The sequence below is a fragment of the Poecilia mexicana genome, unplaced genomic scaffold (genome assembly GCF_051168715.1).
Source record: "Poecilia mexicana isolate PSO_F unplaced genomic scaffold, ASM5116871v1 scaffold_14, whole genome shotgun sequence".
Classification (NCBI taxonomy): Eukaryota; Metazoa; Chordata; class Actinopteri; order Cyprinodontiformes; family Poeciliidae; genus Poecilia; species Poecilia mexicana.
Window position 1 is genome coordinate 10,416,891 of NW_028263383.1, and position 16,236 is coordinate 10,433,126.

General features: G+C 35.8%; 2 protein-coding genes across 4 annotated transcripts in view; both read left to right on the top strand.

Moving 5' to 3' along the window:
* The first annotated feature begins 938 nt into the window (after positions 1 to 938).
* On the top strand, positions 939 to 4,154 carry zcchc10 (zinc finger, CCHC domain containing 10). 2 transcript variants are annotated; one of them, XM_014999199.2, is made up of 4 exons: positions 939 to 1,091; positions 1,882 to 2,043; positions 2,337 to 2,381; positions 3,687 to 4,154. In XM_014999199.2, exons 1-4 carry the CDS (start codon positions 1,051 to 1,053, stop codon positions 3,901 to 3,903), a joined length of 465 nt encoding a protein of 154 aa, XP_014854685.1. In that variant the 5' UTR covers positions 939 to 1,050; the 3' UTR covers positions 3,904 to 4,154. The 2 variants fall into 2 exon arrangements, with proteins under 2 accessions (XP_014854685.1, XP_014854686.1); XM_014999200.2 differs by having other exon boundaries at positions 2,340 to 2,381.
* Positions 4,155 to 6,017: 1,863 nt separating this feature from the next.
* aff4 (ALF transcription elongation factor 4) overlaps positions 6,018 to 16,236 on the top strand; it is a 31,335-nt gene continuing 21,116 nt past the window's right edge. The window contains exon 1 of one of the 2 annotated variants that reach the window (XM_014999196.2): positions 6,018 to 6,348. Coding sequence is in view for 1 of the 2 variants with exons in the window: in XM_014999195.2 (XP_014854681.2) it covers positions 14,394 to 14,410 (17 nt within the window). In the remaining variant the exon portion in view is untranslated. Of the gene's footprint in view, positions 6,349 to 11,714; positions 14,411 to 16,236 lie in introns of those variants that run through there. The other variant, XM_014999195.2, reaches the window with a different exon arrangement.

Here is a 16,236-nt window from a genome sequence, read left to right on the forward strand (position 1 = left end):
AAAAATAATTTGTTCAGAGTCCAGTTCAGCACTAGCCAGTTTAAAATATAGTAATTCAAATAACAAACTAGAATTTTTATTGGAAATACAATAATCATTATTTAGTTGTTGTACCAGTAGCTCGCAGATATTTTAACTTTTGCGTCTTGTTCATGGTACAGATCTTGCAGTTAATAATCATTATTTAGGATATAAATGTTATGATATTGGACTGCACAGTGGCGCAGTTGGTAGCACTGTTGCCTTGGAGCAAGAAGGTTCTGGGTTCAACTCCTGGCCCTGGTATTTCTGCATGGAGTTTGCATGTTCTCCCTGTGCATGTGAGGGTTTTCTCCAGATACTCCGGTTTCCTCTCACAGTCCAAAAAACATGTCAGGTTAATAGGCCTCTCCAAATTGCCCCTAGGTGTGAGTGTGTGTATGCATGGTTGTTTGTCTCTGTGTTGACTGGCAACCTGTTCAGGGTGTACCCCACCTCTTGCCTGGAATGTTAGCTGGAGATAGGCACCAGCAACCCTCCTGACCCCACCAAGGGACAAGGGTGTAAAGAAAATGGATGGATGTTACAATATTTATTTAAGTTCCAACACATATTTGGATTAAGGCAAACAAAACAGCAAATAGGGCAACAACAGGACTAACAGTTCATTATTCAAAATACAGCAACATAATACAGGAAAATGTCAACTTTGTGGAGGAAATTAGACAATGTAGCATAATATATGAGATAAGAAGGATATTAATATTGAACAAATTTAGAAAAAAATAAAGAAATATTTCATTTATTAAATATATTGCAGAGAATTCAGACACAAAAAGCACTTGTATTTTAAATTTTTTTTTAAAATTTAAATAAAGTTGATTACTAGAATATAAATGAAGACATTTTGAGGTAGCATACAACCTTTAACATTTTTTGGCAACTGCCAATGGAAAAAAAAAAAAAAAAAAAAGACGACGGAGGTGTCATGATGATGTTGCGACTCCAGTAGGCGCTGTTGCTGTTGTAGACTTTAAGGGTAGAAAAGAAGAAGAAGCAAAACCTGGCAACATGGCGACTCCCATGCACAGAATAATTGCGAGGAGACAAGCGTAAGTATATCCTGTATATTTGGAAGCAACAGTTAAATTGTTGTACAGTTTGTGAGCTGAGCTTTCTGTTTTTTTAACACCAACAAAATTTAGGTCGTTAGACGCCATCTTACACGTAGAAAGTCAATACTGACTACAGCAGAGAAAACGGGGAGCGCAGATCCTTCGCTGCTTCTGTTTACAAGATCATTTTTTATTTTCCGTTGGTCTTTTATTTGTGCTGAGGTGCTTATTTAATCTTATAGGTCAGATGTGGAAGTTGTATCGGGAGTAGCATGTAGTAACTGTGGCAAAGAAATATTTTTCATGGAATTTTATTTTATAGCTATACCAAACCATTACATTAATGTGAAAAAACTTATTTAAAACATGAAGATCTACAGACTTCATTCCTCTTTCCAATATCAGTCAGTCAATCAGGCAGAAAAAAAAAAAAACTTTAGTCATGTTTTACAAAATAACAATTCAATTAAAAAGGGTGCAGTTTAGTCAGTGTGTGGTATAGAAGTTAAAAAGACCAGAATAAAATCATAAATGATACAGCTTATACAAAAAGGCCACTGATACAAATAAGATTATGCACATAGGAAAAGGATGCAAGATTTTATTAGGAATTTAGCCATGATTGCTCTTGGATAAAAAACTATTTCTAAAACATAAATAAATGTTTCTATAAAAATATATTTAAAAATTTCATAAAAATTACTAATTTAAATTCAAATAATGCACATGTTCTAGTCACCTGCTGTCTTATTTAAAGAATATTTGTCTTTTTTTTCTCTGTGTATAGGGAGGCAAACAAACAACATGTGCGATGCCAGAAGTGCTTGGAGATGGGACACTGGACATATGAGTGCACCGGGAAACGAAAATATTTGCACAGACCATCAAGAACAGTTGAGATGAAGAAGAAGCTGAAGGAAAATGAAAACAAACCTCTCAGCATCACAGGGTAAGGTCTTCATCCCTTTATGCTACGAGATATTCTTCCTTTGTGCATCCACTTGTGCACTAAAAGCCTGACTGCAGAACTTTGCAGTGATCATTCTATGTAATAATTCAATAAAAGTATATAATACTCAGCAAATGTCGGAGTTTATTTTAGACCAGTGTAAGCTTTTAATATTTGGATTTGATTGCCATTTATTGATCTGTTTCAATTCCAATTCAAATGTTTTATAAAATGATACAGGTGCACACAAATATATTTTAATGCATTCCTTGTCATTGGCATTTTCCTGTTAGCAGACCAGGAGGAGAAAGCTCCATTGAAAAGAAAATCAAAAAGAAGTAAGTTTATTTTTTCTTTATTTATCTTAATTAAATTTAAGCCTATTAGGTGTTTGAAAAAGTATATGTACTCATGGATTTCATTTTTATTTATTTCCTTAAATAATTTATCTAACAGACAAACATAAAGTAAATGCAGACACCTCAATTTGCATGTAAAAGAAATACCTCAAGTCCAAATGGTCAGGTCTAAACTAGAGGGAGGAGTAAATTTGGAATTTTTTTTTCTTTTTTATGGTGAAATATTTTAGTGGCATTTGTCATTTATGTACATTAATCATACAGGAAGTGAGCAGAGAAAGAAGGGAGAAGACATGCATCAAAGGTTTAAAGGTCAGGGATTGGACTTCAGGGCTGCTGTGTAGAGCACTAAAGCCTTAGTATATAGAGAAACACACTGCACCAATATACATCAGTGATGTCTCATTTGTAATTAATGCTTCATCTTTCTGTGATTAAAAAATGTGAATGCTCATGTTCATCAGCTGACAGGTTAATTTGAGCAAGTAATGTACAAATCTTAAATCAAATTTAAAATTTACACTTGCTTTATTCTATTGAAACATACTCTTGCTTCTAACCTTAAATTGAAATCAAATCAACTGTTTAAAAATTTATGACTCAACAGCGCACTCTAGTGGAGAATTGTAATAATGGCAATGCTTTAAAGTTTTGGTCTGTAGGAATCTAGATTGTGATTTTTGTTCCTGCTTTCAGGAATACCAATAGAAGAAGTCATTCATGCTCTGTTTGTTTGCAATCTTCCTTTTTAATACATGTTGATGGATAAAGCAAACCATTTTTTAAGGGTTTACATTAATTCTATGTTCTGTTTTTTTTTTCCTTTAGGTCATTTAGACCTAATTGCGAATTAGTTGAAAATTGTTATGCTATTTTTGTTTATTTAGAAGCAGAACAATTAAACTGGGCTCCTTTCTGTGTAGGACGGTTGGTCCAGCTTTTATTTCTCTGACATAGACTGTTGTTGGCAATCTGTTCATCATCAAAACACACATCTGACAATCAAAATGGCTGAAATAAGTCATAGTTGCATATTAGATTATTTACTAAGACAAAATGTTTATAACTGTTTGTTTTATATTTTTAAAGTGACTGTAGAGTACTTTTTGTCAACTACAAATTTGTAAGAACAACTGTAACATTTAGAAAGGTTAAACTTTTTCACCGCTGTCCAGCTCTTTTTAATTTAATACGAGAGTGATAAGAGTCCATGGAACATTCCGGTGAATGTAACAGGTACAGTTACATTTCCTTCTCACTCTGCACTCTACTTCTTGCTCTCAGGGCAAAAGACTTGAGCAACGACAGCAGCAACGACTCAGATGACTCGTCCAGTGACTCATCAGACAGCAGCGACTCCTCCAGCTCCTCTTCAGACAGCGACAGCTCTTCCTCATCTTCTTCCTCCTCCTCCTCATCCCCTTCATCAGAGAGCTCAGACTCGGAAAGCAGCAGCGATTCAGATGAGGGACCTCCAAAAAAGAAGAAAAAGAAGAAATAAACATGTTGGGAATTAAAGAGAAATTTCTTGACAATACTCAGTGTTTCAAATAAATTTTCTTTTTCTAAAAGCAAACCACAGCTGGTTGAAAATTACAGCGGTGTGCTAAGGAGGGTGGGCTAGTCTTGAGCTTTGTTTCTCCTTGATTTTTAAACGCTTTTCTGCTGTTACTTCTGCAGCTGAGACATTTTCCAATGTTTGTATTTCTAGCAAGAAAATAAACTTTAAAACCTGTCAAGAGGAACACACAATTCAAGTTCATTTTTTTTACATTTTTGTACTTAGTGTTTCCAGATGAGCAGGTTCTGTACAACCTGTCAACCTGTTTGAATAAACTTTAAGATTATAGTGTACGCTGAACAAAATAAATATTCCTACTGTAAAAATATTTTTTTCTTACTAATAATTAAACTTGGCTTATTGTTTTTGCTTACAAATGGTGTCTTGCAAAAGTATTCCTACCCCTTTAACCTTCTCAATTTTTTTCACATTATAACTACAAATGTCAACAAATTGTATCAGGTTTCTCTATCAAAATGCAGTCTGTAACTGTGAACGAGAGGGAAAATAACCTGATTTATTATAAATAAGAACCTGAAAATAGAAAATGGCTTATACTTGTATGGCCTTTTATCAAGTCCAAATACTCCAGAGATCTAAAGTAAGATTTTTAATTAAGAAAAAACGATAGCATTGACAATAATCATGCTCTGCTTTGTATTATTCTATCTTAGAAAATTTCTACCAAATCAATGGATGGTTGTGATTATGACCAGGCAAATTGTGAAAAGGTTCAAAGAACATAGCATGGACCTGTAATTGACAGCTCTTTTTTTATGTTAAAACATTTTCTTCCAACTGAAGCAAAAAGCCCTTTGGGTATGTAATTGAAGCATAGAAATATATTCCCTTTTTGTCTTGATTTGGTCCGGTCACAAGCAATGTCTCATGTTGCAGGCAAATCTTTAAAGTGTGTTTGGTGTGGAGGAGGTCAGCCTTTGAGGCTATAGAATCATTTTGGGGCCAAGAGGTCAACGGCAGTGAATGACCTCCAGTGAACTGGTCCTCTATTCAGAGCTGAGACACCCCTTAGCAAAGTACAAAACCTTTTGGTTGTTCACCACCCTGGGGGAAAGTTCACTGATTAAAAGATAAAACTCCCATGTGAATGGTTATTTTTTATATTAACTCAAATCTGATTTGAATAAAAACAAAAACTACTGATTTGAGTGTAGTTTTTTTTTCTTGTCATCAAAATATATTTCTTATGTAATCAGAGGAAGTGATATTAACAGGTTTGTGAAAAGTATTCATAGGTATTACTTTACTGCTTTCAAAGACTTCAGAATTACCCACAAAGCTAAATAGACTCACCAGGTTCTTGCAAAATCAACATCCATATTGCATAACTATATGCAAAACGGAATGATGCATATAGAAGCGCATTTGTATTTATTTATTTATCCTTTCATTTATTTCACAAAAGTACGTAACAATCGGAATAGGTCATTCACCTTTATGGTTAAATAACAAGCTCTCAAATGACCAGCAGGGAACAATGAGACGTGCGTGATTCCCTTCTGTACGTCAAAACATGGGCAACCTTTACGTCACTAAAATGCTGCGTTCAAGTGCAAGTGGAATTATCCCAAGTTGCTGGCCTCGAACTCAGTGTAAACAAAACAGGTTTATTTGATTCTCTCAATTAGATAAAGTAATTTTTACTCAATGTAGCCATTGAACACAGTATTATGCATAAAAACAGGGAAAACGTGCAAAGATTTATTCAAATGCACAGAAATAATTGTAAATAAAAGAAAACAAATTTCAAGGAAACATCTATTGCATAATCCTTAGACATTAAAACCGTTATTTGGAAATACTTTTTAAAATTAATTTAGCAGCGTTTTCACATGTACGATTTTATAGCTTATATACATATTTTGACAATTTCTCTTATCTCTTGATTTCATCCCTTTTAAATACATTTTGTCTGCTGAAGATTGGGTTTATTTATTTTTTAATTCTTATTTTGCCCTTCAGGTGCCTGTTTTTCTCATTCTTTTATTTAAATAACAACGGTGTTTAAGCTGTTCAATATTTTTTCGAAGGATGGTTGTGTTTGACATATTTCTGACGGATAGTGAATGCAACACTGGCTGCTGCCATCCACTCCTGTCTGTTGTACCTGCTTGGCTGCTTAACTTAGCTATCAGTCACTTTTATTTAGATATAAGAATATGAACGACAGAAAAAATGATCCCGTTTTGCTTCTCATTTGGCGTGCAGTTGCGGTTTGAGAAAACCATGGGAACCGTCCGTTCGGTTTCAGTAATTTAGCTGTTTAGCTGAGTCCATTTTGCGTCTAACTGGAAGTGGAAAAAGACAAAGAAAAAAGAGCTTTCCAACAGCTAGAATGGTTTGGGCCTAAAAAGAAGACAAGAGGTAAGGATAGTCACTGTCGGGAAAGGTATCGTTTCTCAAATAACCCTGCTATGTAATTTTGTTACATTTGAAGTGATTGTTATCTTCAATTTCCGTAAAAAATAAAATGCTTTAAACAGGCTAGCCGCTAGCTTAGCACCTAAACGCCGATAGCTAGCAAACGTTCTGCTTAAAGACGCAGGTAGTCCTGCGGGTTAGCCTCTTTTTAAACCTAAATTAGATTAGAAATTGGGTCTTTTTTGACTTCTGTTCATGGGAAACTTTCTTTATTTTACAGCTAAAGTGTAGAGTACTTTTGTACGTGTTTTGGGGATTTCGTTGTGGCAAACTGAGTCAAACATTAAGGTGGAAGCTATGTTGTTTTTGTTTCTATAATGTAAGTCTAAAAGCCTCACATTTATGTTTTCTGCATTAAAATTGCCTTTTATTACTTGGGAAAATAAATATACACTTTGAAGTAAAGTCACATTGTTAACAGTTAAGCTCAGAATCCGCTGTTGATGTATGTATAATGTACAAGATTATGTAAGAGCCCCACTCTGAATACTCCCAAAGTCGGTAAGAGGAATTTGCAAATTGTTTATTTTACATACATTTGTTTTGTTTCTCCAGTTGTTCTATGTGCAGCCAATTAAAATTCATACTGATGCAAAAGTATAATTTGTTTTTGGAGGGACAGCTGACTTCAGTTTCTAGGAAGCCTTTTTTAAGCGACGCACTGGGGGAAGGGCCAGAGCATGCACTACAAGTGTAAAGTTCCCTTTTGTCAGTTAAATACATAAGTCAGTAACTTGATGCAGTCATCAGAGTTTCCTTAGACAAAGCAACCTCTGTCATCTGGCTACAGTTGCCTTAATCAATCACCCAAAGATTGAAATCAGCCAATTCTTTTGAATGTTTTGAATGGATTTTGTTAATTCCACTGCAAATCGGTATTCACTGAGAAAAGCGTCTCCAGATTTGAGATTATGTAATCAGCTGAGTTTCACTGTAATATAATATAATTATAGTTGAATTAGACTTTGTGTCTCTATATAACTGGATTACATTGGCATAAATTTGATTTGTGTAATTATATATTTCTGAATAATTGGATACAAATTTGACTTGTAAAATACTTTAAGATGTAAAGTTTTGAAATGACATGTTAATAGAAAAGGTGATGATGTAGATGTTTAAAACAAGCATAATTGACTTCAACACAACAATTTATAGGAAGATATTAAAAAGAACAGGTGTGCCACATGAGCAAAAGTTCCTTACCTGTTGATTTTGGTTGACACCTCCCTGGTTGGGTCATTTTAAGGTCAGGGACTGTTATGGCAGGTAGATTTGAACCCTCACAGATTTAATCAAGACAGAGCTTAGACATAAGCCGTTTGGATGATAAACAGTCCCGTGTTGACGTCTGGTGCCTTATTAAGTGGATTAAACATTACCCTATTCAGAAATTTGACTAGTTAAAATAAGAATAATCAACCAGAGATTAAAATTGGCCTTTTTTTTCATTTGATCTAATCTGTAATTTGTAGGTCAAGAACTAAAAAAAAAAAATCTGAACTTAAAAAATCGTCATTTAAGGGCACATGCTTGAAAGGGATTTTTTTTTCCACTTCTAGATTTAAAACTACTACCTGTATCAAAAAATATTGAGCTCATTATTTACTATTTTACACATTAAAGTTCTCAAAATCAGCAGGTGAGCTCTTTGGTGGAGTGAAATTAAATCTGTATGATCAGTTTTTCTCTAAATCCATTTTATACCACCTGAAATCATATTCCCAGTTTATGATGGTAGAAATGTACCTTGTCAATGTTCAAACTTCCTATTATTGCATGTTTGTACAAAGGCAAAAATTAGCAACAGTTCTTTCACTTTTATGTTTTTCAACACCATGATTTGGCAAAGAAAGCTATCCAGGGTCAATGGCATTTTATCACACTTATTGAGCAGCAACATGTTCTTGCCAAACTTTGAAGGTTTGCTTTGTTTTATACTACTGGAAAACAAAATTGAAGCTCTTTGACTGATTAATTGAGCCATGTTAAGATATTTCTAAATGAGATCTTTGACAAATTTGTCAAAAATATTTAACATATACTTTAAAGTCAGATAAGCTGTTGATTAAAAATAGCCAATTGTGTAACAGAGGTTAGTTTTCCATGCAGTTCTCTGAAGCCTGGGTGTAACAGTTTGTATTTGCTTGCACTGAAGACAAATGATGCAAAAGCAAAGTAAGATTAATGCCAGATGTTAACTTCGCCAGATGATTTGAATGATACTAACAAAAACAAGCAGCTAAAGCAAACAACACATTAGTAATGTGTAACTGTGCTCCCTGTGACACGGCTCGCACTGAATTCGCATCCTGTTTAAATTTTGCCTGGGGGCTTCTGTCAAGCTGTTTCCCTTGTTGCCACGGCAAAGGGCACATGCTCTATGAAGATGTTTCAGTGATTTGTTCGTCCAGTCCAGACGGCGCACAGAGTGTGTGTTTTCTTTGGCTTTGAAACAGTTAGTGTACACTACAATGCAGTTTTCCTGACTGAAGGTTTTGGAAATAAGAGATGCTCGGTTCAGGCCAGATTTCTAAAAGACAGGATGGATTACCTTTTTGTTAAAAGTTGGATTCAGTTTAGAGGTTAAAATCATATTGTTTTCATAATGCAAAGACAGCTGATACTTCTGAGCATCGGCTGTCAGAATTTAATTAGATGTTGGTAAGGTTATGTATTTAGGTCTATAATCAAATAATATTTCTTTAGCTTGACAGGGGTAAGTTGCTTGAGTTGCTCTTGCAGAGTCTGCCAACTCAATTAGTCCAAATCTTATCAGCATCAGTAGCTGTATTTTTTTTCAGTCTCTCAGAGCTCTTGCTCACACAGCAGAAAAATCTGCAGCTCTCTGTGTCCTGACCTCGTGCATCTGTTCTTCTGCTTTTGTTCTGTAGGATGAGAGTTTAGCTCTCATGTGGCTACGCAGTGCTGTGAAGGTGAAACTCATTAAGGCCGTTCTGCTTTCTGTGATCTGGCGCAGACATGGACTGTGAAATACTTTGTTCTTGCCTCAAAAATATTACAATACCAGCCTTTGTGTTGTATTGGGGGAGTCAGATGTCTCATAAACACTAATGGAATTCATTGAGCACAATGTCCTTTGTAAGCAGGTTAAGTGCTTTGCGGGAAATAGAAAAAAAAAAAAGATGGATCAGTGTAACAAACTGTAAAAGTGTCAGAGTAGGATGTTCTACAAAGAGTCGTTTGCCTGAAATAATCAAATGCATGGATACATTTTATGTGTGCTATGTTGCTATTTTGCAAAGTTATATATTTAAATTTTGGGGTTTAATTTTCATCATTCTTTCTGCAGAATGACATGATTAGGCACAGACGAGTACCCTGTTGTTACTGAGGAAAAGAAAGTGTCGTATTCTCAGTAACAAAGTTCTCCTGTGATAATGAAGTCCATTTAACATGGTCTGAATGTCTTAATAAGCAATTAAGTAAACGCACAAGAGTTATCTAAAGGCTACTTTAAGCTGCTCCTAAACAGGTGTTACCTTCAAAATAAAAACAAAACTGTGTAAGTAGAAAATACAATTTCTCAACAAGCCAAACAACAAAAACATTATTTAAAGACCTGTATTGCTAAAGTGGGACAAACAAAATAATAAAAAAAACGTTGCTTTGCTGTCAAATGTAACATTGGTTTTTGCAGACCTCATTGTGTTGAGCTTAAGATTCCTCTTTTTGCTGTTTTAAACAGTGTTTCCACTGTTGGTTACAAAATATTATCAACAAATGCTGTGTTCACGTGTTAACGTATGGCAGTGCTGTTCCTGTTTTAATATTGCAGCTTCTCTATTAACATTGTATTTGTATTTTGGCAGATTTCTAGTTGGACAGATCGTGATGAACTTTTCAACAGTCTTTCTCACAATTTTAATAAAGACAACAAAATATTGTGACTTAGAATTATACGTCCATTGCCTGTCTTAAAGGTTTATATTGTTTCCATAAGTAGTTTAATAAAGTCTCCATATATTAGAAAACTGTAGTTGTAGCAGTGATGTTTGATATTTGTAGTTAGGAGTACTAACTGTAGATAGTGACACTTGTTTTCATGTGTAATCCCTGTAAATTGTTGATTTAACTGAGATTTTGTTTTCTAACCCAGCACTCTGACATTCAGAGGCTGAACTCAGATCAGCCATCTTCGTATTTGCTCTGAATGAAGTGCAGACATGTAGCAACACGTGGAAAATACAGATTTATTTTCATTTGCTTGTCAGATCTTCTCTGACTTCAGTTTAAAATGCCTTTCAGATACTGAAAATTACTAACTTTGAGTCCTCTGTAGTCCTTTCTCAGCATGTTTTGTGGTCAGCATGACAATATAATAGTATAATTTCCTTAAAACTGCTGTTTTCACACCTGTTCAATCCAAACATGGTGTTTTGAATTCCTATTTTCTTGGAGCAAGATGAATCTTGGAATTTCTTTTAAAAACTGACCAAACTTAATCAAGGATTCGGACAAATGTTGAAAAGTTTCTGAAAAGTAGATTGGTTTGAATGACGCATTCTTTCAGCAAGGTAACAGGAAGATGTGTGTCATGTTCCAGTTGCAGTTTGGCAGAAAGTACCCAGAACAGTGTGTTACCTGTGTTGGAGCTCAGAGTTGGAACATTGGCTGATTGAGATGGGCTAAAAGCAAACATAATCCAGGGTAATATCAAAGTTCACTTTTCTTGAGCTATGTTCAGTTCAAATGCCAAACCAAGCATTTAAATTATTGTTAGGAATTTTGTAAACCCTGGCTATTATTGGTCACAAACTATGAGTTAAAGGTAGCTGTAGTTTATCTGGCAACGAACAGACTTAAATTTGCACCTGAGATTTTCACATCATGAAAACCATTATTTCAGGACAGTTTCTCATTTTTTGTACTTTGCTTTGATTATAACAGCAGCCCTCAGGATTCCTCCCTAAACAGCTGCTTACAGAGGAAAGGTTCAGCTGAATTGATGCTCTCTCTGGAATTCCTGCCATCAGCAGGTTCACTTCAAAAGCACCGGGGTGGGGGGCGGCTCTCACCCCCGTCTGCACCCATTTCTTCCCCGTACTTTTCAACTGAGGTGCATTGGATGTTTTTTTGATAGCTATATCAACATAGCTGTGAAAACATTTATTTTTCCTTTTTTCTTTAACAACCTGTAAAACTTTGAGTGATACAGTTCAGCCTTGTAAATATTTATTATGCTTTTAATAAATATTCATGTGCACTCTGTTTCAGAGATACTTGTAACTTGTGCAAGACATCATTCAATGTGTTACACCACAGTATTTCTGGAGTCAGCTTTTTTCATTCTGTAAAACATACCAGAGATGGATTGGATCTGCTGGGGATAAAAAGCTTTCTTTAAGTATGAGGTTAATAAGCATTGTTTTCTGAGGAAATCTTACTTTCAAGAGTGGAATACTGTGCAACCTGAGCAATTGTTCCTTGTTGTAATAGGATCTTCTTAGCTGGGCTTTTGTTGCTTTTAGTGATTTGCATATTGCTGGGATCAATGAGGACAGATGATTTGAATTGGTACCTTCAATGATAAGTAGAAATTTGGATGAGCTTTACTTGAGGGGATTATTTGTTTTGAATAGATGTGTGCTGATAAATTGATGCCGATGTCCTTAATTTTGGGTAAAAGACAATCAGCCTGTACTTACATTTGAAACCAGTCTTATCCACTGATTTTATATATGTCTGCAAAGGTCTGACTTTTTTGCTCTGACTTGTCGGAGGGCTGACTGATGGATCCCCCACCAGGTCATGTCTGCATGTGTGCGGTTAACAATGGTCACCTCTCTGTTGCCAATCCATCATCTTTGTCTATATATTTAACAACTTTTGAGACAAAGCAAATTGGCATCGGCCAAAATTGGAATTGGCAGATCAAGCTCTTTATAGGTCTGTGACTGGCCAAAACTCTACAATCAGTGCACCCCTAGTTTTGAAGAAGACTTGTAGTGCGTTAGGTAGGATTGTTACAACTTTTTTGAATCCTGTGTTTATTGGCCTGTCATGATTCATTATTTCTCTTAGTCTTATTAAGCAATACTAATGAGTGATGGGGCTTTCCAGTGTGTTGGCAGAAATGATGACATTCAGATATCACCAGAGAGGAAATCCTGAGGGCTCAACAATTTCTTGTTGGGATTTCTTGCAGGTTTCAAGAACCTGTACGTACTGCAGGTGGTAGTTTTTAAATGAAACTACTCCAATTCTGACTCACCATGTTGAAACAGGTTATAACAAGCCATTGATATTTGCCATCTTTTAATCAGTCAGCCACCAGCTGATATTTTCAGAAATCCTGGCTGATACCCTAACAGACTCCAAACATGGTTGTTCTCGCCATGTTGCAGGAGTTTTACTGAGGATTAGCTATAACAAAAATGTTTCTCATTGATCTGCAAATCAAGTACTGAAAAATCTTTTTCCCCCATTCCATAAGTAAAAGCTCTGATCATTTTAAATTTTTACTGCTGGTACTTTGATGGGCTCATTTTGAGTTTCTCCTACTTCATTTTCTACTGGACTTAAAAGTACTAACTTGATCAATTAACTTTTTGTGCTATGGTCTTTAGAGAAAAAATATTAATCGTAATTGGAAGGTCATAACCCAAAAAAAAAATTGGTAATCATTATAGGCTGGGAAAAGCTGATCACCCTTAAAACATGAATAACTTGTTACTCTTACTGTCTTACTTAAAGGCTTTAGAAAATCACAAAATGCCCCTCACAGAGGATTTTTCTTAAAACCAGCTTGTATGTAGATAACTCAAGATTAAGTAGTTTTATATTTTCACAACATGTACTCGATGGAAACTCTTGCAAAATGCGGTGATGCCACATGTGCCCGCTTGTTTCATCAGCGTGCGTAGCTGATGAAAATGTGTCATGTTTGTTAGTGAGCAGCAGCAGGGTAGAAACTTGTGCACTGTCTCTTTAACAGACTCCATGGGTGCTTTGCCTTGTGCCTGGGGCAGAGTGGGGAGGAGGGAGGGAGTTTGTAGACTGAAAGATGGATTCTGATTGGCTGTTCAGTGACATCACGCAGACAGAGGGCCTGTGGTGTAAAATAACATCTCCTTTTATGGGAGGAGGTGGACAGTGCCACTCTCAGAGAGAGGTGAGATTTATTTCTCTCTTATTGATCCCATTTCGTTCTTTTTGCTCTTTTTGAAATATTATTTATTGTCAGACTTGTATTATGTTTTCATACTTTGATTTACTCTTCTTAATTTTTATTTTGTAATATGTATTTCACTCCAGCATATTTTCAACATTTTCTTTAATAACTTACTCGCATTCAGTTAAAAACAGACTATTTAACATTTAATAACTGTTCATCCAGCATTCCTGATGTTGCATATTCCTAATTATCTGAATCTGTCCCCCATAGTTAGTCATTTCCACTGTTTGTTTTAAGTACTTTTTTTTTATTATAAAGATTTAACTTCCTACTAAATGTACATATCTACAATTAAAATGTCTGGACAAAGTGGCTCTAAAGTTAAATTCCTTGTTTGTGTGCACAAACTTTGCCAATAAAGCTGATTCTGATTATTCCAAACAGCCTTCCACATACATTTGCACCCCCAGGCTCTATTCAGCTCTCCAGGTCTCCATTCATGCTTTAACAACAGAACGGAAACAAAAGCAGCCTCAGCCTCTAGACTTTACCTTGCATGTGACTCCCCCACTGTTTGCAGACTTGGTATCTACCCAGAGCAGGCAGTCCCCTCCCCTCTCTGAGTCAGATTTGTCTCCACTCCAAGGAAATGCACTGTACCTTCGAGTCTAGTAAAGAATCTGGAGTTGCAGTCTTACAGCTGGACGCTAAAAGATAACATTTACTGGAAAAGGGGCTTCAGAGGAGGCGGTCTGTGCTCAGGTCAAGGTTGAGAAGTTATGACGAGAGAACTTCTGAATCCCTAGGAGATCCTTTGAACCCTTCTTCCAATGTTTCAGTGGTTGAGGCCATGGCCTCTCAGTCAGGGTAAGACACACAAGTTCTTGCTTAGTTGCTCTTTTTCTTCTTCTTTTTTTATCTCGTGTCCATCGAGAATAAAATCCTCCAATGTTTTATGCCCAACTTGGATTTCTTTTCTCTGTTTGCTTGAGCTTGCATAATGACTGTGTGATATAGGCCCTGTCCTGTATTCATGGTGATCAGATAACCATCGGCTCTCCCTTTTTCTTGAATATAACACAAGGTCTGGCTGTTATGTTGTGAGTTGCAGAGAGACAGATGAGCTGATTAATTTAGGTACAACGTGACTGGAGTTCCTAACTCTGGAGACTTTGACCTTTTAAGTTTGGCAGACTATTGATTTCACTACAGTTACACATGGATAATAATAGTATTTAAACTTAACTGAGAGTTAGACAGCAACAAGAGCATTTTAATAAACTTTGCAGCAGACTAGAAACGCTAACTTTTTTGTTGGATTAGTGTAGAAGGGCTTGGACTTCAGATGTGGGCTTGGCCAAATATGCAAGTCAAAGTTGACCTGACTGTAACTTTAAGCAATTATGCGACATCAGAATTACCATCTGTTTGATATTGATGTTTCCAAAACAACCTAGACTTTATAAAGATATTTTGGGGGGACTTTGTAGAATTGAGGTAAATGGTGTCTAACATGCGATTCAAGTCACAGATTGTACATTTTGGAGGTTTATGACAAAATAGTAAGCTTGTATAGATTAACCTAACTGACAGGAACAGTTTTAATCTGTCAATTACTGTGAAAAGGTAAATTAAGAATGTGCCCGGTGTATTCTGAGGAATTATGAGTAAGACAGGAAACACACCTTCTACATTCATGTAGTGTTGACTGTAGCGCATTAAATAGGTGTGCATTTTATTAATAAGCTCAACTTACCACTTTGGTTACCTTTGTACATAGTTGCTTTTGTATATTGTGGTCCGTTGGGTGCAGTAGTTTTAATTTTAGTAGGTTGTAAAAAATTGTGTAGTGCAAACAAACACATCAGAAATGACCTTTCACTTACAAGAATTGTTTTTCTCCATATCAGTTCAAAATGCCCCCTCTAACCTTTTATGTTTAGCAACAACATCCTCCAATCCTCAAAGTGGTTATGAGAGGTTTTTGTTTGTTTTTTAAATGTTGAGGTTTCATCATGTCAAAATTACAGGCTTTTTTTCTGTAGGGCTCCAGGTTAATTCACCAATTCATGCTGTTTTGAAGCCACAAGTAGCACTTGGGTGCTGATCATTTAACCGCTTTAGTCTTGGGATACCTTTTGAAATATTGCTTGTTTCATAGCCAGCCTTATTAAAGCCTCTAACTGGTGCTGTTTTCGCAGCATTTCATATCTACCATACTTTAGTTTTTACCTGGCAGGAAGACATTTTATATTTGCTTTGATAATCAATGATTTTATCAATGTTTTAATCAATGATTTTATTACGTATTTTCTAGGCACATAGTGCCATTTTATAGCACAATCAAGTAGCTGCTACTTTGTGTTATAAAAGTGCTGTATATATTAAAAAAAACAACCTAAAAGAAATTTGACTTTGCAATTGTGTCTGTCTCTTTAAGAACCATGTACTCTTTCTGACACTCCCCCTTCAGCACATAATGGCAACAGTGCTCCTCCATGATATCATTTACAACTGTTCTTAGGAGAAATGAGAAGCATTTTGTATGATATGCTCAGCAGACACACAGTTCCACCAGGCGTTTGCTAATTGATGCTGCCACTAGTCTGGTGGAGTTGAGTGGAGGAGGGGTAAGCTGGAGACTGAAGCTTCAAGGCAGACCTCTCAGTAAATAGGTGGCATTTTGTGAGCAA

Excerpts from the sequence above, each read along its gene's own strand:
- zcchc10 (XM_014999199.2), top strand. The coding sequence starts at position 1,051 with ATGGCGACTCCCATGCACAGAATAATTGCGAGGAGACAAGC. Across the intron at positions 1,092-1,881 it reads ATAATTGCGAGGAGACAAGC|GGAGGCAAACAAACAACATG; the intron begins GTAAGTATATCC and ends CTCTGTGTATAG. Across the intron at positions 2,044-2,336 it reads AAACCTCTCAGCATCACAGG|CAGACCAGGAGGAGAAAGCT; the intron begins GTAAGGTCTTCA and ends TTTTCCTGTTAG.